This window comes from Colius striatus, chromosome 5, assembly GCF_028858725.1.
Source record: "Colius striatus isolate bColStr4 chromosome 5, bColStr4.1.hap1, whole genome shotgun sequence".
In the NCBI taxonomy this organism is placed as follows: Eukaryota; Metazoa; Chordata; class Aves; order Coliiformes; family Coliidae; genus Colius; species Colius striatus.
This window is the reverse complement of record NC_084763.1, coordinates 50,328,914-50,353,903: the sequence shown is the minus strand read 5'-3', so window position 1 is coordinate 50,353,903 and position 24,990 is coordinate 50,328,914. Positions and strand designations below refer to the sequence as shown.

Here is a 24,990-nt window from a genome sequence, read left to right as displayed (position 1 = left end):
AGAAGCAGCTGTGTTGTGCGAAAAGCTGTTGCTGACTGACATGATGTCTCTGAGCTGTCAGTATGTGTTAGGCATGTCCTGAGGCCATCTCAGTGTGAGGCTCTTCAGGAATGTCTACACTCATTTCAGTTTTCTTTTTAGGAAGAATGGAGTTGCAGAGTATTTTAACCGGTGGGGTGATAATGCTGCTTCTATTGTACATCATAGTGAGGGACAGAATTTCAGCTTGTCAGTGTAGGATACCAGAAAGGCAAAGTGAGCTGCCAGATTCTTATGACTTTAGCTCCAGAATGTTTGTTTTCAAGCTGAGGTAAGGAACAATTCCTGTCTCCACTGTGAGTTCAGAATGCTGAGGTTTTCCATGAGGACTGCTCTAAATTCTACTTATAGAGATACTTATAGAGCCCTGGAGTGCTACGAGTACAATGTAACAGGAGGCCACTGAAGAAACTAGTTGATTTGGTTTGTACTTCCTTGTAAAATGTCTATAAAATTTCACTTTCCTTAATGTGTATAAATGGTTTCACATCTTACTTTTACAAGAACTGTAAAAGCTTTCCCTCTTTAACCAGTGTCTTATTAATAAGGGTATGTTATCTTTGCAGGCTGCTTTTTTATTGTATACATATTTCTAAGCCTCCTTGTAAAATGGTCAGGTCTTGAAGATCTTCAGGAACTCTAAGTGGACATTATTTATGGAGAAAAACTGCAGAGAAAAACTACAGTGCTTCTCTCCTACTTTTGCTTTGATCAGACAATGTTTAAGTTTTGCTCATAGGTTTTTTTTTCTTTGAAACCCTACCTTACTGTTTTGAATATTTAAGATATACAACAAAGATATGGAAGAGGTGATCATGGGTATTTGTTTCTGTTGCCCATGTAAGAGATGACCTTCCATATCTGTCCCCATTTCATTTACTGGAAGGTAATATATATATATCTGAGGCGGAAATCTTCTGCCACACAACAAAGGTAATCATTGCCCTTCTGCGCCAGTGTTTCTGTGCCAGTGTGTTATTGGGAAAGTTAATTTCCTTCTCAGGTCAATCCAGGCTATCCTGGCTTATTTATTATTGGGATATGTGATCATGTCTCCCTTCAGCCTCCTCTTCTCCAGGCTAAACAACCTGTGTTACCTTCAGGCACTCCTCGTAAGACTTGTGCTCCAGACCCTTCACCATCTTTACTGTCCATGTCTGGACACACTCCAGCACCTTAGTGTCTTTCTTGTAGTGAGGGGCCCAAAACTGAACACAGTTTTTGAGATGTGGCCTCAACAGTGCCAAGTACAAGGGGACAATCACTTCCCTGGTCCTGCTGGTCACACTATTACTGACGCAAGCCAGGATGCCATTGGCCTTCTTGTCCACCTGGGTACACTGCTGGCTCATGTTCAGCTGCTGTCAACCAACACCCCTGGGTCCTTTTCCACCAGGCAGCTTTCCAGCCCCTCTGTCCCAGGCCTGTAGCATTGCCTGGGGTTGTTGTAGCCCAAGTGCAGGACCCAGCACTTGGCCTTGTTGAACCTCACACAACTGGCCTTGCCTCATCGTTCCAGCCTGTCCAGGACCCTCTGAAAAGCTTTCTTGTTCTCAGGCAGATCTCTGCACCAGCAGGCTTCAGGTCACCTGTGAAGTCACTGAGTGTGCACTCAATCCCGTCATCCAGATCATTGCTAAAGATATTAAATAGGACAGGCCTCAGCACCAAGCACTGTGGAACACCACTGGTGACCAGCCAGCAACTGGATTTAACTGCACTCCCCTTCACTCTTTGGGCCCTGCCATCCAGGCAGTTTTCCACCCATCACAGAGTAGGTCTATCCAAGCCATGGGCAGCCATGCTTGCCATGCTTGCTTTCCCACAGGAGGATGCTGTCAAAACTTTACTAAAGTCCAGGTAGACAAGATCCACAGCCTTTCCCTCATCCACTAAGTGGGTCATCTTGTCACAGAAGGACATCAAGGCAGTCAGGCAGGACCTGCCTTTCCAATACCTGTGCTGACTGGGCCTGAACCCATGGTTGTCTCCTATGTTCCTCATGATGGCACTCAAAATAATCCATTCCATAATAACAGATTATGGAATAATAATAAAAATTACTGAGATTGGAAATGATTCAAAGAATTTTGCAGAATCATGGGGTAATTTGGATTGCAAAGGCCCTCTGGCACTCATCTGATCTGGGCCTCAGAGAAGGGCTGGCGTGGATGTGGGATCATGTTGTTGAGTTCTTTGTCCAGCTGTGTGTGGAGCACCTTCAAAGGTGGGGACTCAGAGCCTCTGGGCAGCCTGTTCCAGCAGTTGACTACCTTCATCGTGATTTTCCCCCTCAGAACTGTCGGGGGTTTGGTACGGGGTTGCAGGGGCGGCCTCTGTGCGGAGAGGCCAGAGACTGCCCTGAGCCAGTCACTGCCGGTTCCAGCCGAATCCAGCAGACCCACAGCATGGCTGAGCCTGTCTGCAGGGGAGCCTGTGGCACCTCTGAAAATGTCATAAAGTAAGAGTGGCAAGCACCAAGTAAGGGAGAAACAAGGCCGGAGCTGGAGGGGAAGCAGGAAGAAAGACCCGTCTGGAACAGGTGGATGCAGGAGAGAAGATGTCTGGGCAGGGGCTGGAGCCAAGGGGCTGCTTGAGCAGGAGCTGAAGAAGTAAACAGCTTTTGCTCATGACAATATCTTACTGGAATTTCTCTTGATACAAGTTGTAAGAGTTGGTCTCTGTCCTTTCCCAAGCACATCTCTGAGAACAGTCTTTGCAGGAGGCTTTTTTGTTGCATACATTTTTCTAAGATTCCCTGTAAAATGGTCAGCTCTTGAAGATCTTGAGGAGCTATAAGTGCATGTTATTTATGGAGAAAAACTGCAGAGAAAAACAGCAGTGCTTCTCTCCTGCTTTTGCTTGATGAGTCTTTGATCTTTTTTTTTCCTTTGAAACACTAACTTCTTGTTTTGAATAGTTATGTATCAATACTGATCTGAGCACAAACGAAACTTTGATTCAGCAGAGCTCAGATACACAACAAAGATATGGAAGAGGTGGTCATGGGCATTGTGCCCCTGTACTTAGCACTGATAAGACCATAGCTTGAGTACTGTGTTCAGTGTGGGCCCTTCACTACATGAAAGACATTGAGGTGCTAAAGCATGTCCAGAGACAGGCAATGAAGCTGGTGAAAGGTCTGGTGAACAAGTCTGATGAGGAGCAGCTGAGGGGAGACATGATCACTCTCTACAATTACCTGAATGGAGTTTGTAATAAGGTGAGGATCCATCTCTTCTCCCAAGCAATGAGTGATTGGACAAGAGGAAATGGCCTCAAGTTGCACCAGGGGAGATTTAGATTGGAGATGAGGAAGAACTTTTTCATTAAGAGGGCTGTTAAGCATTGGAATGGGCTACCCAGGGAGCTGGTGCAGTCACCATCTCTGGAAATATTTGAAAGATGCATAGATGAAGTACTGAGGGACGTGGTTCAGTGATGGGCTTGGCAGCATGAGGTTAGTGGTTGAACTTTATGATCTTGAAGGTCTTTTCCAACCAAAATGATTTTATGACTCCATGACTTTTATTTGTTTCTGTTGCCCATGTAAGGGATGACCTTCCATATCTGTCCCCATTTCATTTACTGGAAGGTAATTTTATAGCTATCTGAGGCGGAAAGTTTCCGCTACACAACAAAGGTAATCATTGCCCTTCTGTGCCAATGGGTTATTGGGAAAGTTATTTCCTTCTCAGGTCAATCCAGGCTATTCTGGCTTATTTATTGTTGGAGTGTTTATCTTCTTTAATTTGTTGTTGCAAACCTGGAATTATCTGCTTCTGTGGATCTATCTCTGCCTATATATTTTTATTGACACATGGTTAAAACTTTTTGGGGGAGCCAGAATGTTTGAAGAAATATCGTTGTGTAGGTAACCTGCTTTACATACAATATACCAGAAGCTTGCAGAGAAATTCAGCTTCTCGAATTGCTGTTGAGTTGGGAGCACATTCACTAGAATGCTGTATGTCACACAGAGACAGCGTATGCTTGGGCCTAAGTAGCGACAGCCATGTTAGATATTACTTCTGATAAATGAACTAGAGTGCATCCTGATACCACCTTTATCCTCCTCTGTTACTTTTGTTCTCCTTTTTATTTTCACTGGTCACCTACTGGAATTTTGTTTAGGGAAATCACTGTTGTTCAGTTAGCAATCTCCTCAGATTGCTAATTGTAAGACACAAATGTGATCCTGACCTACCCTTTTTTCATTTCCCTTTCTTGGGTAGGAATTACCCTCTTAACTGAAGGAGTAATTTTCCTTCTATTTCCAGGGAATTTGTCAAGTGCTCATTGCTTCCAATTGGAATGGGAGTGCAGTGACCACCTGCACTGGTCAAACAGCCAACTCTGCAATGCTCCACTGCCTTTGTTGACCAGACCTCCATAAACTCATCTCCAGTGTAAGTAGTAGCATGTAAGTTTCCATATCGAGACCTGTACTTTTTAATATTTAATTTATTTAATAATATCAATGGCATAAGCAGTGGAATCAAATGCACCCTCAGCAACTTTGCAGAGCACACCAAGCTGAGCGGTACATTTGACACACCTGAGGGACAGGTTGCCATCCAGAGCGACTTGACAAGCTTGAGGATTTGGCCCATGTGAACCTAATGAGGTTCAAGAAGGCCAAGTGCAAGGTCCTGCACATGGTTTGGGGTAACTCCCAGTATCAATAAAGGCTTGGAGATTAAGGACTTGAGAGTAGACCTGCAGAGGACTTGGAAGTACTGGCAGATGAAAAACAGTTATGAGACAGCAATGTGTGCTTGTAACCCAGAAGACAACTGTATAATGAATCTCAAGTACTACATCCAGCTCTGGAGTCCTTGGCACAGGAAAAACTTGGATCTGTTGGAGCAGGTCTAGAGAATGCCACAAAAATCATCAGAGGGATGAAACACCTCTCCTGTGAGGAAAGGCTGAGAGAATTGGAGTTGTTTGACATTGAGAAGGCTCCAGGGAAACCTTATTGTGGCATTTCAATACTTAAAAGGGGCTTGTAAGAAAGATGGGGACAGAGCCTGTTTTGATACAACAAGATGCAATGGTTTCAACTAAAAAGAGTGTAGATTCAGAGTAGGTGTAAGGGGGAAATGTTTTATTGTGAAACACTGGCATGGGTTACCCAGAGAGGTGGTAGATGTCCCATCCCTGGAAACATTCAAGATTAGGATGGATGAGGCTCTGAGTAACCTGCTCTAGTCAAAGATATCCCTGTTTATTGCAGGAAGGTGGGACTAAATGACATTTAAAGGTCTCTTCCAACTCCAATGATTGTATAATTGTATAATTCTATTTCATAGCCCTGTGTTGTTGTGAATGGATTGAATAAAAAAAATCAATAGACAAAAGAGAACAAACAAACCCATTCTTCCTTATTGGGGAGGATGGTATATTGATGTGGGACAGAACCTAAACAGACAGGCAGACCAAAGGAGTGATTAGTTTTGGCACAGCAGAATACTATTATTTCTTCAAGAAGGAAATCTTAAAGGCACAAGAGCAGGTTGTCTGCATGTCCTGAAGGATGAGCCGGCAGGGAAGAAGACTAGCCTGACTGAACAGAGAGCTTTGGCTGGAAGCCAGGTGACAAAGAAGGAGGAGGAAGTAGGAGGACTATGAGGATGTTATGAGGTTGTACAAGGAAAAAATTAGATGGGCCAAAGCCCAATTAGAATGTAATCTAGCTACAATAAAAGACAATAAAAATTATTTCTGTAAATACATCAGCAACAATAGAAAGGTCAAGGAGAATCTCTTTTATTGTGTGCTGGGAAAAACAATGGCAAAAGATAAGGAAAAGGCTGAGGTACTTAATATCTTCTTTGCTTCAGTCATTAGTAGTAAGACTAGTTGTTCTCCAGGTACCCAGCCCCCTGAGCTGGAAGACGATGGGGAGAAGAATTAAGCTGCCATAATCCCAGTGGAAATGGTTAGCAACCTGCCAAACAATTTATATACACACAGGTCTATGGGATTGGATGGAATCTACCCGAGGGTACTGAGGGAAAAGGTGGAAGTGCTCACCAAGCCATTTTACATCATTTATCAGTAGTCCTGTTTGGTTGTGAGGGTCTCCATTGACTGAAAGTTGGCAAATGTGGTGCCCATTTACAAGAGGGGCTGTAAGTCTGCCTAGATTTTAGTAAAGCCTTTGTTACTGTTTCCCACAGTCTACTCCTGGAGAAACTGGCTGCCTATGGCTTGGAGGAGTGTGTCATGGTTTTGGCCCAGCCAAGAACAAAGAACCATGAGCAGCCGCTTGCTCCCTCCTCCCCCTCTCAATGGGATGAGGGAGAGAAAAGTAACTGAAGGCCTTTGGAAATCACTGAGGACAGGGAGTGCTCACTCGCCACTTACAGTCCTGGGCAAAACAGATGGCACTGCTTGACTTGGAGAAGAAAATGAACCTTAATCCACCGCTAACCAAAACCATAACAAACAGAAAACATATCAAACTGGAAGCAATACAAATTAGGATGATGATGAAAGGTACCACCAGCCCTTTAAGATCCACTTCCCTCTACTCCTCCCTCTGTAAGTCACAGCTGCTGTCTTGCCATGTGCTGCACAGTGGTCTCCAGTCTGGCGCTCCTCCTTTCTTCCTCCTGCTCTGACTGCAGGGTACACACAGTCACCTTGATTTTATCTCACCCTTCCACCTCCTCCTACGCACTACAAAAGCATCTTACATATATCCCTTCTTAAATAATGATGGCAGAGGCACTAGATTTGCTTGTTCAGGCAGGAGGTGGGTCCACCTGAAAGCAGAGGGAAGTTTCGTGAACTGTTTACAGGGGCCACCACTGCAGCCCTCTTCCTCTGTTACCAAGCAAAAGTGCCTCCACACAAACCTATCACAGAGTGTAATATTCACTGGATAAAAAGATAGGTAGATGGCCGGGCCCAGAGAGTGGGTGGAGAATGAAGTTAAATCCAGTTGGCAGCTGGTCACCAGTGGTGTTCCCCAGGGCTTGGTGCTGGGGCCTGTTCTGTTTAACATCTTTATCAATGATCTGGATGAGGGGATCGAGTACACCCTCAGTGACTTTGCAGGTGACACGAAGCTTGGTGGTGTGTAGATGTACTTCAGGGCAGCAAGGCTTTTCAGAGGGACCTGGACAGGCTGAAGCGATGGGCCAAGGCCAATTGCGTGAGGTTCAACAAGGCCAAATGCTGGGCTGCAACAACCCCAGGCAATGCTACAGGCTTGGGACAGAGTGGCTGGAAAGCTGCCTGGTGGAAAAGGACCCAGGGGTGTTGGTTGACAGCAGCTGAACGTGAGCCAGCAGTGTGCCCAGGTGGACAAGAAGGCCAATGGCATCGTGGCTTGCGTCAGTGTGACCAGCAGGGCCAGGGAAGTGATTGTCTTCCTGTACTTGGCACTGATGAGGCCACATCTCAAAAACTGTGTTCAGTTTTGGGCCCCTCACTACAAGAAAGACACTAAGGTGCTAGAGTGTGTCCAGACATGGACAGTAAAGATGGTGAAGGGTCTGGAGCATGAGTCTTACGAGAAGTGCCTGAAGGAACAGGAGTTGTTTAGCCTGGAGAATTGGAGGCTGAAGGGAGACATGATTGTTCTCTACAGCTACCTGAAAGGAGGTTGTAGTGAGGTGGGGGTCAGTCTTTTCTCCTAGGCTACAAGCAACAGGACAAGATGAAATAGCCTCAGATTGTGCCAGGAGAGGTTTCGATTGGATGTTAGAAAAAAAATCATCTCACTGAAAGGGTTGTCATGCAACAGGACAGGCTGCCCAGGGAGATGGTGAGGTCACCATCCATGGAGGTGTTTAAAAGATATGTAGATGTGGTGCTAAGGATGTGGTTTAGTGGTGGATATAACAGTACTAGGTTAATGGTTGGACTCAATGATCTTATTTTCCAACTTAATTCTGTTATTCTAAGATTGTTTGTCTCCCAACATCTGTGATTACCTGTATTGTTTTCTCAGCTTTGTAGTTGGCCTCTCAGTTATAACTATGTACAAGATAGTGTAACCCTCATGGGGAGTGACTTGCTGAAGTATAAAGAAAGGTAATTCATCCTAGAGGAAAATAGGATCAAATACTCATCTTCTCTAAGCTTTGATTTGGAGCAACATCTTGATATCTGTTTTAGAATGGGATCTTCTCAGTAGTTTTGGAGGCTCATGGGGGCTTTTTTGTTCCTCTCTTGTGAGTGTTTGGGGTTTTTTTTCTTTGTCATTCAGGAAAATGTGTGGGTGCTGAAGATTAGATCATGATTTTTTAGGCTAATTTTCTATGATGTAAGTTATCAAGAAATGCAGTTTCATTTTATGCTTTGAACCATTTCTACAGCTGTCCGAAGAAATCATAAATTGTTTTAACATTGCTCAGTTTTTCAGTTTAATAACTTTTCAGGAAGCCCTTATTTATATGACTTTGATGTCAAGTCTGTAATTATCATACTGGACAATTGTAAGTTTATGACATTGCAGATAATGTAGTATTCAGATGTAGATAAGACAGAGATGTTAGTCTTATCCTGTTGTAGAACCAATTTCGTAAAGAATTTACTACTCCAGGGAAGCAGTTTTGAACTTAAGTCAGGGCCACTGATTAATCACATGAGTCATTGCTTTCTTCCCTTTGAAAGGCGTTAACATTTCCATCCCAGTTTAGCATATGTATTTGAATGAGAAACCTCACAGGATCCTATATAAACAGCTTCCACGGCCTCAACCCATTAGTGCACCCTACTGGGATGATATAAGGTAAGAGTTTCATAGCTCACTGGGTAATTCTATAGATGCCAAAGACATGTGAGAATCAGAAGGTCCTTATTTTTCTATGATATGAACTGAGGAGCAATACTTAAAAGGACCTTGTGACAAGTGTATCTATGTTGGGCTTTGCTGCTTAAGGTTAGCAGTGAAATTAAACTATGAACTAGAGACACCACAGAAGTCATAGTCAGCTTTGAAAGATCTAAAAGGAAATTCTTTTTATAGCATTTTGGAATTAGTATTATTGGTGAAACAGAAGGTACTTCTAGAAAGCCAGATGCTGGTCTCTGTTTTTGCTCAGTGGCCCTTTAACTTTCTCTGTCTTAGTTAATGGGACCATGAAGCAGATTTTTCAAAGTGTGAATCTGAGCAGTTGTTTTAAATTTCATGTTTCAAAGCAAACCTCTGAGAATTGTTGGCTCAGAGTATGGTCAGTGGGGGTTAAACTCGGACTGCAGAGGAAGCTGGTTTAGAGTAAAGCTCAGCAGCCCAGGGATCCATCAAAGCAGAGCTATGAATAAGGTTTTCCTTCCCAGGCACTTTTCCAGCATATGTAAGATGCATTTTTGCTCCTTCAGCTCTTTGCTTGTCTGTTGCCTGATCCTTGGTCTGCTTTTAAGCGTTAATTTGCAGAGTCTGTTTGGGAGATCTGCTTTGTGAATAGGGTAGAGATGACAGAGCTGAGAATATGCTGTGATCAATGTGCAAGTGACTTCTGTCTGCAAGGAGCAAAGCAGGACCGATCTGGGAGAGGCTCAGGAGCGGATCAGCCGGTGTCAGGAGTAGCAGAGGTTAATAGTAAAAGGAAGTGTCTGTGAACAGGGGAGTCTGAGGATTAGAGATATTCCTCTGAAAGCAGAGACAACAAGGAAAACATCACACAGCTCTGGTCACCTGTAGGGAGTGGCATTTCTCATCACAGTGGAAAACAAATCAATGAAGCTATGAACAAGTGCATGTGTTTGTGGAAAGTTCACCTTTTAATTTTAAATTTACTTAATTCTAAAGGCACAATTGTTTGAGCTAACACTTAGACCTGTATTGCACAGCCCTGGAGATGAAGATGGAGACTGGAGATGAAATTGCAATTGTGGGGATAGGATGCAATTTCCCTGGAGGTAAGTTTTGGGTAAAAGCAGGGTGGGCTGCTGAGTGAACACACAAAAGCAGAGTCACTGATTAATGTTGAGGTGGAGCAAAACAATACATTCCTCCCTTACTTCTGTACAATTCATGGCTTTGCTACTTGAAGGATCTTTTTAAAAGGACCCTCTGTGGTGGAAACCCCTTGATTGCAATTTGTCCCCTGAGAGACAGACCTGCAGTGCTGTCTGTAGGCAGGGCATTGAGCTGCAGACATGAACCTCACACCAGTGAAGTGGGTGGGTCTGGGAGGGTTTGAGCTCTCTGAATGCACTGGCTGGGTGACGGTGCATTGCTGCAGGACTGTGTACCCGTAGGGACAGGACAGATGGAGGGCCTGTCAGTATCACCAGCCCTGCCCCTAATAGAAATAGCTTGGGTCTTGCTAACAGGAATCTTTCTGCTTTATTACAGTACTCACTTGGAAAGGTCCCAGAAGAGAGCAGAGCTAGATAAATACAGCTGTCTGTAGTCAGGTTCTGCCTCTCACAAACATAGACCTAAATATAGCCCCTTGTACAAGATGGGAGGCTGACTTGAGTAAAGAACCGATATTTCCTACAGAGCCTGTATTACAGTAGTGTCAAATTTACAGTCTCGGTTACACTTGGGCCCTATGAAAGTGACAGTTGACATTATATTCTGAGATGTCTGACTAAGATTAGATGGCTGGAGATGTTTAGGTAGCAGTGAGAGATTTCCAAGTTCTGAGTGCTGCTTTGATACTGTCCATACTCTTTAGATTAGATACAGGTTTAAATAGTCCTGAAGTAATCCATGGAGCAGAATACAATTCTGTCCTTGCAAGTTGACATTAAGCCCTAGAGGTGACCATACTAGTCTCTCTCTTTCCTTGTTTTCTTTCTTGCCCTCAGCATATTTCAGTTCCTGGCTTCAGTATGTCCAAGATTCAGTAGGTACATGTTGTACAGAGAGAAGTGTGTGTCCATAGCTAACTGTGAGCAAACCTAGATGCTTCTGAATCTAGTAAACTGACAGTAAATACGTAGCAGCAGTCTCTTGCCTGAGCATTAAGTACTAATTTGGTGCAAGCCATTTGTTGGTCCAAACATGCCAATGAAGGGAATCTCTTTGGAGATGTTGTGTCTGTGATGATGAGAGGGTGTCAGTGGGAGCACTGTCCCACGATCGCTGTTACTGACTGCTTGCTCGGGCCCTGGCCCAGCGCTGGCCTGGGCCCGTGGAGCACTCCCAGTCAGTGCTTGGGCATGCTACAGGGTAGCACCTGCAAGAGACTATGTCTGGAGTGAGTGTGGGTGCAGCCACTGTGTGCCTTAGGGAAAGTGGAAGGTGGGAGGAGAAGAAATGTGCACTACTGTGTGGTCGCCATGTTAGTTGGTTTCTGGGCTAAGAACAAGAAGGTATAGACATATCCTCAGTGTGTGGAGCTGGAGCTCTGGATCTCAACCAGTAAGGACAGCGTCCCCCATAATCCACTAGTGAGATGTTAGGCTCTCTCAGCACTGAATATCCTTTTCTGTTCCATTTAGATGCCCTTCTAGTGTTAGGGAGAAAGGATGCCCATGGCATTTTCCTGGTATTTGTAAACTCGCTCTGTCTCCAACAAGTTAATGTTCAGAGATTAACTTTTGCTACTGGTGTCGCTGCCTGAGGAGTGGTGCTGTACAGATACAGAAAAAATTCATCGTACCTGTGTAGTCATTAAAGACATGATGTGTATATGTCATAAAAGCAGTAACATGGTAGGGAAATGGGAACAACAAAAGATCAAGGATTTTTGTGGCTTTTACTGCTCTGAGGCAAGCAGTGAAAGGATCATTCATGCCTTTCCTTTTTCCTCTCACCAAAACATGATCATTTCTTTCTCTGGTGATGCTACTTGAGCACTCGAGATGTCTATGTGGGAATTCTCTGTAACTGAGAGCATTTCTGAGTCGGTGTGGGGAGGGGGAGCACATGATTTAATCGACTTTAAAACCTCTGTACAACAGGTGATGGAATTGACAACTTCTGGAAGGTCCTGGAGGAAGGCAAAAACTGCACAGTAGAAATTCCCCCTGAGAGATTTAATGCCAGAGATTGGTATGATCAAGATGATAACAAGCCAGGAAAGATATGTACAACACGAGCTGCTCTTCTTAATGAGTGAGTCTGTTACCGTGTGTGGGCACTTTTTTATTTTTGGTATTTAGCCAAACATGTCCAGCCTTTCAGGGGGTGCAAGCCACATTTAAAATTCCTCCAGCTTCAGCCTGAAGGTTGGCCAGCTTTGCTGGACCTCAAGACCGAATCTTGTGCTTCTGGGGAGAAGTAATTCAGTTGCAGGTGAGACAATGTAGAGACAAAGTAAAGAAGTCTGCTTTTGCTAGATAGTAAAGAAGGAGATCTTGTGCTTCATTTGAGTAGTGTGGACTAGAAACATTTTCTTCAGTCAGTATGGCTTTATGAAGGGCAAGTCCTGTTTGACCAACCTGATGTCTTTCTATGACAAGATGACCCGCTTAGTGGATGAGGTGAAGGCTTCAGTAAGGTCTTTGACACATTCTCCCACAGCATCCTGCTGGAGAAACTAACTGGCTGTGGCTTGGATGGGCCTGCTCTGAGATGGGTCGAAAACTGACTGGATGACAAGCCCAGAGAGTCACAGTGAATGGAGTTAAATCCAGCTGATGGCTGGTCACCAGTGGTGTTCCCCAGGACTTGGTGCTGGGGCCTATCCTGTTTAACATCTTTATCAATGATGTGGATTAGGGAATTGAGTGCAACCTTAGGAATTTTGCAGATGACTTGAAGCTGTGCTGGTATGTAGATTTCCTTGAGTGCAGGAAGGCACTTCAGAGGGCCCTGGACAGGCTGGAACAATGGGCTGAGACAATTACACGAGGTTCAACAAGGCCAAGCATCAGGTCCTGCACTTGTATCACAACAGACCCAGGCAATGCTACAGGCTTTATACAGAGTGGCTGGAAAGCTGTCCAGCAGAAAAGGACCTGGAGGTGTTAATCAGCAGCCAGCTGAACATGAGCCAGCAGTGTGCCCAGGTGGCCAAGCATGCCAATGGCATCCTGGCTTGTATCAGAAATATTGTGATCAGCAGGACCAGGGAAGTGATTGTCCCCTTCTACTCAGCACCAGTGGGGCTGCACCTAGAATACTGTGTTCAGTTCTGGGCCCTTCACTACAAGAAAGACATTGAGGTGCTGGCGTGAATCCAGAGACAGGCAACAAAGCTGGTGAAGGGTCTGGAGAACAGGCCTTTATGAGAAGCATCTGAGGGAGCTGGCGATGTTTAGCCTAGAGAAGAGGAGGCTGAGAGGAGACACAACTACCTGAAGACGAGTTGTAGTGAGGTGGGAGTTGATCTCTCCAGTAATGAATGACAGGGCACACAGGAGGAAATGAGTTCAAGTTGTGCCAGGGGAGGTTTAGCTTGGACTTTAGGAAGAACTTTTTCACTGAAAGGGTTATTAAGCATTGCAACAGGCTGCCCAGGGTGGTGGTGGAGTCACCATCCCTAGAGATATTCAAAAGACGCATAGCTGAGGTGCTGAGGGATATGATTTAGTTTAGTGATGGGTCTGGCAGTGTGAGGTTAGTGCTTGGACTTGATGATCTTAAAGGTCTTTTTCAACTGTAATGTTCCATGTTCTTCTGAATTTCATAAATGGGAGCTGTGGCCTAAAGTTACTACTTTGCTTTTCATGAAATTGCAAAAAATGTGTGTTAACTCTGAGTGTAGAAGTAAATGCATGTTGTCTGTATCTTGTACGTGTGTCTTTTAGATTTAATTCATTTGACAACCACCTGTTTGGGATCAATAATACAGAAGCTGAACGCATGGATCCGCAGCAGAAGTTATTGATAGAGTGCACGTACAAAGCCCTGGAGGATGCTGGAGTCCCCGTAGAAGCTGTCAGTGGCACCAAAACAGGGGTTTTTATTGGTAAGACAAAAATAACATGGCAAAGAAAGTACATTTGAATCTCACAAAGCTTGGAGCACTCCCTCATAAGCTTTACCTGTGTATCTAGCACTGGAGATCTAAGGCTACTGTTGTGTGCCAGTTATTTTTGGTAAGGATTGCTAGGCTACTCTGGAGGTTTGTTGTATGTAATTCACATCCGTATTTTAGGGGGCTCCCTTGGTGTCTTTTGGTACTGAAGTTGAAGCAGGAAACTGTTAAACTGCCTCGTCAACCCAGCCCTTCTTAGGAAAGATACTCTCAAGCGAGGCCTACACTGTTTTCCAGTAAAACATTGGTTAAAGCGTTGTGGGGCTTAAGGACCTTTGGAATCAGCAGAGATCCTCATGTAGATATTAGTAGGCTACCAAGGTGCACTCGTCCAACTGATAACATTGGTACCTGCCCAACTCTCAAACCAGTCAAGACCCCACTGAATGGCAGCACAGACTCTGGTGAATCAGCCAGTCCTCTCAGTTTAGTGTCATCAGCGAACTTGTTGAGGGTGACTCTGTCCCCTCATCCAGGTCGTTGATGAAGATTTTTTAGTAGCCCCAGGACCAACTCTTGTGGAACTCCACTGGCCACAGGCCTCCAACTCGACTCGATGCTGTTGATCACCACCCTCTGGGCTCTATCATTCAGCCAGTTCTTGATCTACCTCACCGTCCACTCATCCAACACATATTGCCTGAGCCTTCCTACTTGGATATATGGGTGTCAAAAGCCTTGCTGAAGTCAAGGTAAATGGCATTCACTGCTTTCCCCTCATCTGCCAGCTAGTTATACTCTCATAGAAGGCTATCAGGTTGGTCAAGCAGGATTTCCCCTTGGTGAATCCATGTTGACTCCCCTTGATAACCATCTTTTCCTTTGTATGCTTAGAAATGGCATCCAGGATGAGCTGTTCCATCACCTTTCTAGGGATGGAGGTGAGGCTGATTGGCCTGTGTTTTCCTTGATCATCCTTCTTGCCTTTTTTGAGGACTGGAGTGACATTGCCCTTTCTCCAGTCCTCAGGCACCTCATCTGTGCTCTAAGATTGTTAAAAAATGATAGAGAATACCTAAGGAACTGGAGCTAATGTCCTGAACATTTATATCCCTGCTTTTCTCATTGTAATTTCTTAATATCTATTTGCATGGCAAAACCAAAGCAACCACTCTCAGACTGAGATTAGAGGGTCTAAGCAGGCTACACAGAACTTCCGTGCATCACACCACGAGCTAAACCATCAGGGAAGACCCATCATTTACTGTGCAGGTAGAAGTTTCAGGTGTTGGGGATGTTTGTGTAAGTTTTGCCATAGGAGCACTGATGCCGTGTAGTTTACTATTAAAACAGAAAAGTAGCTCACACTGCCGGCTTTAGAGCTGAGGATCCTTCTTGTTTGCTCAGGTTAACGCGACATGTACTTGATATATTTACAGGGCTCATGAATCGAGACTATGAAATTGTAACAAGCAGAGCAGTGAGTGAAATAAATCACTATGACGGCACGGGAACAGCGATGAGCATTGCTGCTAACAGGGTGTCATTCACCTTTAATCTGACTGGACCATCACTGGCTGTTGACACTGCATGTTCATCTTTTCTTTTTGCTCTGCACTACGCCTTGCGAGCAATTAAATCAGGTAACAGGGCTGCTGGGATGCTGGGCAACGAAACGAATGAAGATGGCTAGGGCTGCTCTCATGCTGGACATACCAACATGAGTATGTTTCTGTCTTACTGCAGGAGACTGTGAGGCAGCAATCTGTGGTGGAGTGAACTGCATAATAGACCCCCGCACCTTTGTATCCCTCAGCAAAGCAAAAATGATCTCTCCAGAGGGAGTCAGCAAACCCTTCTCCAAAAAGGCCGATGGCTATGGAAGGGGAGAAGGCTGTGGTGTTGTTTTCCTCAAGCCACTGCAAAAGGTAAGATTGCTTGTGAAGCAGCCTAAAGTTTGATTGCTAGCTTAAGCAATCCAAGCTTAAAATTAAGCAGGCACTTGGTGAGCATTGTGCATTTGTGCACGTCCCCTGCCTTGGGGAAGGGATGGTGCATTTAGAAGTTCATGGCATACTCTGTTCCTGGTTGAGTTGTCTTGTTTTCTCCTGTAGGTGATATTATTAAAGATACTGTTTCTTTTTCACAACACAGGCAAAGGAAGACTACAGCAAAATCTGGGGTGTCATAAACATCAGTGCAGTAAATCAGAACGGCAGGTCCATGACTCCGATCACAAGACCATCTCGAATCGAGCAAGAGAAGCTACTGCGCAGCGTCTATGAGGTGCATGTCGACCCGTCAGCTGTGCAGTACGTTGAAGCCCACGGTACAGGAACTGCCGCTGGAGACCCTACGGAAGCTGAAAGCCTGGGTAGTGTCATTTGTAAAAACAGGTCTTCCCAAGTTTCCATTCTGAAAGTGGGTTCAGTGAAAGGAAACATTGGCCACACAGAATCAGCTGCTGGAGCAGCGGGGTTAATCAAAGTGCTTCTGATGATGCACCACGGAAAGATCGTTCCATCCTTGCACTACTCGAGGGAGACGAGCAGCATCGACACAGAGAAACTGAACCTTGCAATTCCCACGGCCGTAGAGCCCTGGGAAGAGTCCCGCGAGTACGGAAGAGTAGCTGGCATCAACTGCTTTGGCTTTGGAGGAACCAATGCTCACGTGGTAGTCAGGCAGGTGAAGCAGCTGGAGCCTCTTCCGGCCTTTAAGAGGCCTCTTGAATTAGTTGTGCTGTCAGCAGCATCGAGTAAGTCCCTTCAGCTGAGCATGGCTGACACAGCTGCCGAGCTGAGCACGGGGAACTCGGTGACTCTCCCAAGCCTGGCCTACACATCGGCCTGCAGAAGAAGCCACGCCAGCTACCGGTACCGCAAGGCGTTTGTCACCAATTCTCTCCAACACCTGCAGCGAGAGGTTCTGTCGGCAGCCAGCACTACCGTGGCCACGTCAAAGGCGGAGCCGCAGCTGGTGTTTGTGTTCTGTGGCAACGGCGTGCCGCTGCGGGGCTTCAGCGAGGCCCTGCTGAGCTCAGAGCCCGTGTTCAGAGACAAGTGTAAGGCAATAGAAGCGCTTTTTCAGAAGCATGCTCCCATCAGCCTCCTGCCAGCGAGAGCTCACAGCCCCCAGGATTTGCTGAATCCGCAGCTCGCCCAGCCCTTGCTCTTTACCCTGCAGGTTGCCTTGGCTTCCCTGCTGAGACACTGGGGCATTGAGGCAGTCGCTGCTGTTGGCCACTCGGTGGGGGAAGTTGCCGCAGCTCATTGTGCTGGGTACCTGTCCCTGGCAGATGCGGTCAAAGTGATTTATCACCGGAGCCGTCTGCAGGCAAAGACGGCTGCTGGCAGGATGCTGGTGGTCGGAAACATCCCTGTGCAAGAGGTTGCTGAGCGTCTGCATCCGTATGCGGGACAGGTGTGCATCGCAGCCTTCAACAGCCCCGTTTCCTGCACCTTGTCTGGGAGTGCAGACTCTGTGGATGCTGTGCGGAGAGATTTAGCTCAAGCTTTCAGCCAGAGAGACATCTTCCTTCACGTCTTGAGCGTGCCAGCTGCGTACCACAGCCCCAGCATGGACACGATACTTGGGGAGTTGGAAGAGAGCATCCGGCCTTTAGAAAAACAGCAGGGGGAAATGGAAGTGGTGTCAACGCTGACAGGGGCGGCTGCTTTGGGAAGTGACTTTGCTGAGGGCAAGTTCTGGGCACGGCACACTCGTGAGCCTGTTGCTTTCACTCAAGCCATCCAAAGTGTGGCTCGAGACAGGGAAAACGTGGTGTTTGTGGAAATAGGTCCTCAGCGAGCTTTGCAGCGAAGCATCAAGGAGACTCTTGGAAAAGGCACCAAGGTGTTCTCTTCCTTGCAAACTGATGCCGAGTATCAGACGCTCTTCACCCTGGTGGGAAAGCTCTTTGAACTGGGATGTAATCCGCGCTGGCAGCACCTGTATGATGGGTACCAGAGCATCCCTGTGGCCATTCCTCGGTATCAGTTTGACCGCAAGAAGCTGATGGCCTGTCTGGATATCCACCAGCAAGCAAACCAAAGAGGCGTCAGCTCCAGCCACCTTTTGCTTTACAGCACGAGCAGCGACAACACGGAGTTTGGCTGCCTGCTGTCCCAGGACACAACATCGTACCTGTACGAGCACAAGCACAATGGTGTGGCTTTAGTCCCTGGTACTTTGTATGCGGAGCTTGGTCTGGCCTCTGTGCTGAGCGGCTCCAGTCCTAAAGTGCCCCTGAGCACTTGCCAGATGAGTGTCAGTTTTTCTGCGCCGTGTGTTCTCACGCAGAGTTCCCAAGTCTTGAGCATCAAGCTGAGTGCGCAAAAAGCAGCGACAGCCTTTGAGATCCTCTCTTCCTCCAACGCAGTTTACGCCGCAGGCCAAGTTACCAAGGGGGCTGAGGCTGTGGTGGAAGAAAGCACCATCTCCTTCCAAGAGATCTTTCAAAGATGCAGGGGGGTGGTTAGCAGAGAGGAGGTTTATGAAGCGCTGTCTCAGGTTGGCTTCCAGTACGGCTCCGTCTTCAGGCAGCTCAGCGATGTGCATTATTGCCAGGAACTAAAGGAAGCGATCACAAGCATCAAGGTGAACAAGGAGACCGCCCGAGAGATGTACAACTACTGTATCCACCCAGTGCTGCTCGACTGCTTTCTGCAGATGACCGCTGTCATGACGTCAAAGACGCTCCAGTGCCGAGCGGGCTTTCCCTCAGGGATAGGCAGCCTGGTGGTGCTCCGACCGCTGGAGGAAGAAATGATGATCTATATGAGAACGAGCAAGGCCTTTGGGAACTGCCTAGAGGTCTGTGGGTGCTTCATGGACAAGCGTGGCACTGTTTTGGCTGAGCTGAAGCGCGTGGCCATCACTTTCATGAAGCAAGCGTCTTCCCGAGAGAATGAGCTCATGTTTGAGAGCAAGTGGAAAGAAGTCTGTGTTTCACAGGCGACTGGACATGTGGGGGCTATGCCCAGAGTGCTGGTGTTTGCTGACCAATTTGGGGTAGCAGAGCGGCTGAAAAAGTATTTGCATCCTGATTCGAGATACGTTAAGTATGAAGAGTGGGAAAGGCTCTTGGAAAGCCCCACTGTGAAGCAAATGAGAGCAGAGGTTGAGGATTATGATGAAATTCTGTTCCTGTGGGGAATTCAAAAGTTAAACGAAGATGTCCCAAGCCAAGGGGTAGACCAATTGGCAAAGTGTTGTGAAGCCTATCGCCAAGTTATTGTGGCACTGAGGGAGAAAAGGTCCCACTGCTCAGTCCGAGTGATCACCTACAGGACATCAGAAAGGTACGTCGACCACGTGAGCTGTGGCTTTGCATTGTATGGCATGACCAGAACTTGTGTCCTTGAGGTTCCAGAAATCACATTTCAGATAATTGACCTGAGCTCTTGCAGTTCGCTGGACATCTCAGTGCTGGCAGACGTTCTTGTCAAATACAAAGGTGAGGACTACCCAGAGCTTTGCATCAGCCAAGGAAGAACTTACGTGGCTGAAGTCTGCCGCACACCTTTTGTCGATGCAGAATATGGCCAGGCCGTAAGAGCTGCCCAGCAGTCAGAAGCCTTCGCTTTGTACACGTCTGATCCGTACACAGCCAAAGACTTGTCTGCGGAATTGTGCAGCAGCACTGCTCCTCAGCTTGACGCACACGGCGTGGAAATTCAAGTGGATAAAATATGTCTCCACTCAGAAGATTATTTTCCCATCAGTGTTTCTAGTCGCAGCTTTGGGAACACACTGTATTGGAATTCACAAGTAGTAGACAAGCACGGACTTTTAGCTCTCGATTTCAGTGGCACGGTTACAGCCACAGGCAGTGCCGTGAAGAGGCTTCAAGTGGGAGATCACGTGGCTTCCTGCTACCCAGCTGCTGCATCATCCCGAGTTTGGATTCCAGGAGCAGTGTGTTTCAAGGTAAAGAAGTTCCCGTGCTTTCAGAATGTGCCTTGTGTGTCCTACTTTATCATGGCGTGGGAGATCTTCACTCAGCGGTTACCCAAGGGGAAACGTGGCAGAACACTGGGTGTCATTTCTACAGAGCCGTCGTCAGTTTTGTGCCACGTCCTTTGTGTGGCAGCAGAAGAGATGGGCTGGAGAACAGTGCTTGCCAGGCCCACGCCAGAGAAGCTGCAGTATATAAACATGTGCCATGCCCTTGTGGTTCTTCCCCCAGTAAACAGACTGTCTCCGGAGGATCTGTCCCACATGCACTTTCTCCGAGATGTGGTGATAGTGTGTGGCAATCGACAGCCCACGTGTCTGCAGGCTGTCGGTGGAATTGATCATGAAAACATCAGCTTCCATGTGCTTACGCTTGCCAGCATTTTCCAGAAAGCCCCTCTGAAGCAACTGCAAAAGGCCGTGCAGGCGTGGGTCAGTTCCATGGATATGAAACCATTTCGACGGCTGCCAGGTTCTGTGTTTCAGCAGAGGGGCAGCTTTGAAAGGATGAACTGTGTGTTGTCCTATTTCAGCTGCCAGTCTGTCCCGCTTGCTGTCCTGAGGAGGCAGAGAGACACCCCCGTGCTGTCAGACATCCCGCTGTACGAAGCCCAGAAGCAGCTGTTCAAGCAGCACGCTGTTTACGTGGTAGTCGGGGGGCTCACTGGGCTGGGCTTTGAAACGGTGAAATTCATAGCCGAGAATGGAGGAGGGTGCATTGCAATACTCTCCCGGAGCAACCCAAGCAGTGAGAAGCAAGGAGAGCTGAAGGCTTTGCAGCAGCAGCACAAAGGCTGCAAGGTGGCGTTTGTGCAGTGTGATGTGACTTTGAGCAGCGCCGTGGAGAAAGCTTTCCAGTCCATCGCGACCGTCTTTGCCGGGACTCCAGTCAAAGGTGTATTTCAGAGCGCCGTCGTTTTACACGACGGCCACCTTGAAGTCCTGACCCTGGCTGACTTTCAGAAAGTGCTGAGCCCCAAGGTAGCAGGGACCCTAAATCTTCATTGGGCTACCAGAGGCCAGCAGCTTGACTACTTTGTGTGCTACTCCTCTGTTACATCCTTTCTGGGGAATTCCACCCAGGCAAACTACGCAGCTGCAAACTCTTTCCTGGATGCCTTCTGCCTCTACAGGAGGAACTGTGGGCTTTCAGGCCAGTCCATTAACTGGGGTGCTTTGAACCTCGGCGTGCTGCTCAATCAAAGCCATATTCAGAACATTCTGGGATTTAAGGGCATAGAGGTTCTGCAGGTGCATGAAATCCACGAGTACCTCAGGAAGAGCTTGCTTCGGAACAACCCGCAGCAAGCCGTCATCAAGCTGAACTTTCAAGCTTTGTTGCATCACGTCTTTTCTCGGATTACTTCCCTCAAAAGTCGCTTCATCTCCCTCATGTCAGAAGAATTCAGGAACAAGCTTGAAGTCTCTGAGTCAGCTCCAGGCCAGGATAGTGCCTTAATCAAATCTGAAGACTACATCACGTCGCTGGTGAGTGACCTCACCGGCCAGAGCGCGGATGAGCTGACGATGAATACGCCGCTGTCATTGCTGGGCGTAGACTCTATGTTAGCTATGACAATTCAGAACCGTGTCTTCCAAGAGAGAAAGGTGGACATACCTCTTCTGAAACTGCTTGATCCTCACACAACTCTGTCGAGTTTAGTAGTGGTTTTAGAGGAAACAAGCGATGCAAATAGAAGCGTTGAGAACAAAAGCACTGTGGTTGAGGGTGCAGAAAATGGGAGCTGGCTATAGGAGTCTTCTCACCCAGGAACTGTGTAACTTTCAAGATACCTGAATCCTTTGTAGCACCTCAGAGTGTGCAGGGTAGGACATCTGGTGATGCTTAACGTGCTCTTGTTCATTGATCCAGAAATCCCCACAGCAGGTTATTCTGCCGTTGTACTAGCTGTATTAATTTTAGTCAATTATTTGACTTGTTCCTTGCAACATGTTTTACCTTCTTTTTTTTACTTCTATAAAGTGGAAATAGGTAGGTTAATCCATTTTCTTTTTTCATTTGGTAAATTTGTATCTTCCATGGTCATTGCAATTGATGTACCATATGAAGTTTTTAATTAAAATGGTAAGTTTGCAATTTGAAATGATGAATGTCCATGGGGAGCAGCTTGGGACTATCACTGTGTTTGTCATTACTGTGTTCTTAATGTATTATCTTTTATTTTAATATACTGAATTATGTATAAATAGGGGCATGTTTTGAAAGACTTGTAGATATGGTGAATGTGAAAGGTTTCTTCTCACAAAGAAACACATTTATTCCTATGTCTGCAAAAGTATTAAAAATATATCAGTTGCAAAGCATACACTAAAGCAACTGTTTTTCCTTTATTAATTGACCATGTTTTATGAAAGTGCAAGTTAACAGGAACAGTTTAAACAGGTTTAAAAACAAAGATCTAAATTGTGTCTTAGTGGTTTTAAATTTTTTTACTCTAGTTTTTCTCTCTAGTTCAACTTTTCCTAATCCTTACACCAGCCCTTATTTTTCTTCAGTGAGAAAACACAGACTTTTACCCAAAGACACTGAAGGAAGCTGATGTTTTGATATGGAAATAATTTCTTGTATCTTTCCCCGTTTTTATAGAATTATCATTCACCCAAAGATGGCCCTTGCAGCTCTGGTTATATTCTCCAGTGCATGGAGTATTCGTGGACTATGAGGTCCCTCTGAAACCGTCGGTCCCCGGGCTGAGCAAGCCCAGTTAGCTCAGCCTCTCCTCGTAGCTCTGGTGCTGCAGCCAGAAAGTGTGGTGCCAAGACCAGTTGTTGTTAACAGCCATTGGCCGCAAGAATCGCTGTGCACTAGGAAAGTAAACGGAAGGAGGAGCAGAGTTGCTGTCCGTAGTGCTGCAAGGCTGTAATGGAAGGAAGCGGAATCTCCCACTGCCTCAGCTGCCTATTTCAGCACTGCACCATCTGCCCAACTCGCCAGAGGCAGCAATAGCGCAAACATTGCCCTGTGTCAGCCTGAGCACCTGAAATAAGGTTTGTGTCAGTAATGAATGCATCCCACCTGCAGAACAGCACACATTTTGCCTGAATGTTATGCAGTGTTGCTGAGGCTATGCCTGGAGTGCAGTGTCTAGTTCTTGCCTCCTCAGTAACAACAGAGACATGGGCACACTGGAAAGAGTCCAAAGGAGGCCCATGAAGATGATTAAGGGACTGTAACAACACTTCCATGAGGAAAGGGTGAGAGAATCTCTTCCATAAGGGAGGGAGAGAGAGAGAGAGAAGAGAGAACTGGCTACATGTCACCTTTCCTGCCATGAGTGGGTGTATTACCTATTGCCCATGTGAGGTACCACACTGTGTAAGCTTCTAGGTTTGCTGTGTCTCTATACATGGGTAAATATAAGATGTACACATTTCTACTTTTAAAATACATTTTATACCTTTCCAGAGAACGAGGCTGTACTGGACAGCAGCAAAACATGGCAACAATTCCACAAGAATGTGGCAAGTGCTCTGGAGAGGAGTAGAAAAAAGCCTTGATCTTCTGCAGTCCCCTTTGTCTGCAAAGAAAGAGGCAGAGTCAGAGGTTTCACGTGGACTTTAGGAAGGTCAACGTGGTTTTGGTGCTTAGGAGATATACACAGTGCTGGGAACTCAGCATGACACCTGAGCCAAAGGAACATGTCCCTTTGAGGAGACAGTCCGGTAGTGCTCAACTGCTGCTGCTACACAAGTGTTAACTGAGCTGTGCAAAAGCCATCTATGTCAACTCCTGGCAAAGCAGCAGATGTAGAAGGTGTGAGAAGGCTCATCATCCCAGAGGAGGCTCATCATCCCAGGACAAACTGTCAAAGTTCAAAGCAAGGGCAGCTATGGCTTCTTATCTAGGACAGCAGCAAGATAGTAGAAAGAAAATGATCCTTATTCTCCTAAACAGAAGGCCATTGGGAAGCCTATGGTTTGGCAAAAGAAGCAGCTCAAGATGAGCTCCCAATTTTCCTGTTTCACCCCTAGAGTCATCAGCCAGAGGCTCTGCTCAAAGGAGCAGAGATATTCTGCAATGCAAGTTCTCAGGTGGTGAGCTGATGGAAGCAGAAATGGAGATGATTTTGGGAAATGGAGGAGAAGGAGGGGTCCCAGAGCTTGATACGGTCATGAAAAACACTACTCCAGAGCTTCTATCCCTGTCTCCTGTTGAATGTGGGCAAACAAGCTTTATTGTCAAGTAGATGTGAGAATCTCTCATACATCTTTGCATTGAGCAGTTGTAATTCAACCTATTGATTTTAGTCTTGATAAAGACAAATCTAATTCTGTGAGGCTGAATCACCAACTTTGACTGGCTGCAGTGTGCTCTTTGGCTTTCTCTTGCCCAAGCAATCACTGTTCTCCTCTTACTGTGACATGGATTTTCAGAATCTGTTGATAGTGCTTGTGTTCTGAGGTATTGCTGAAGGAGCTGATGTCTTCTACGTGTTTGACTCCTTCTGTGAATCTGCCGTAAATGTCCCCGAGGCCAGAATATGTGAATAAAAACAAGACCATTGCCAGTGCCCAAAAGTATAGTGAGAAACTCAATCTTGAAAAATGCCCTGGCAAAGAGTTTCAGCAGCCAGAACATTAGACTTGACTATTCTGACAGCAGCAGTTTATAATGCAGCGTAAGATAGCAATGGCAGAGTACTGACTACTCTTTCATTTGTGTCTGACAAATATGTGGGATATATGACCAGAAAAGTAGCCTGGAAAACCCACACAGATGACACATTAGCTCAGAGATCTGTTTGATGTCCTGAAAGCAGCAGCCAGCTGGAGGAGAAGGAAAAGTTACCTATGAGAAACCAAACAGACTGCAAAAACACAGAAGCAGCCCACAGCTCCGTAGGAGCAGTGACAAAGTCTTGAGTGCTGTTCTGTACTACCAAACATCATAACTGGAACACATGAACAGGACCTTGAAGTTCTTGCTTATGCCTCTGAATTAGTTTAAAAGGTTTTTTTCTTCATTGGCTGCTGTCAAATGTAATTGTTTGAGAAAGCTGTAACTGTCATTTCCTCCTGAAAAATGATGTTCTGCTCAAAATCTGAATTGTAATTAGATAAATTACTTGTGGAAAAAAAACCCCAAACCCTGTATCTGTGTTTAACAGAAGGCTTTTAGTGACAATGTTGTTTG

General features: G+C 46.1%; 1 protein-coding gene across 1 annotated transcript; it reads left to right on the top strand.

Annotated features, from left to right (window-relative positions):
* Nucleotides 1–6,482: 6,482 nt before the first annotated feature.
* On the top strand, nucleotides 6,483–21,778 carry LOC104549603 (uncharacterized). The gene is made up of 7 exons (XM_061996872.1): nucleotides 6,483–6,543; nucleotides 9,809–9,918; nucleotides 11,917–12,070; nucleotides 13,708–13,868; nucleotides 15,317–15,520; nucleotides 15,624–15,805; nucleotides 16,032–21,778. The coding sequence occupies exons 2-7, from the start codon at nucleotides 9,858–9,860 to the stop codon at nucleotides 21,588–21,590; spliced, it is 6,321 nt and encodes a 2,106-aa protein (XP_061852856.1). The 5' UTR covers nucleotides 6,483–6,543; nucleotides 9,809–9,857; the 3' UTR covers nucleotides 21,591–21,778.
* Nucleotides 21,779–24,990: the final 3,212 nt, after the last annotated feature.

Bases quoted from the DNA above. Each gene is read 5' to 3' on its own strand.
- LOC104549603 (XM_061996872.1), top strand. From the start codon at position 9,858: ATGAAGATGGAGACTGGAGATGAAATTGCAATTGTGGGGATAGGATGC. The intron at 13,869-15,316 runs GTAAGACAAAAA...ATATATTTACAG, and splicing joins CAAAACAGGGGTTTTTATTG to GGCTCATGAATCGAGACTAT. The intron at 15,521-15,623 runs GTAACAGGGCTG...GTCTTACTGCAG, and splicing joins CTTGCGAGCAATTAAATCAG to GAGACTGTGAGGCAGCAATC.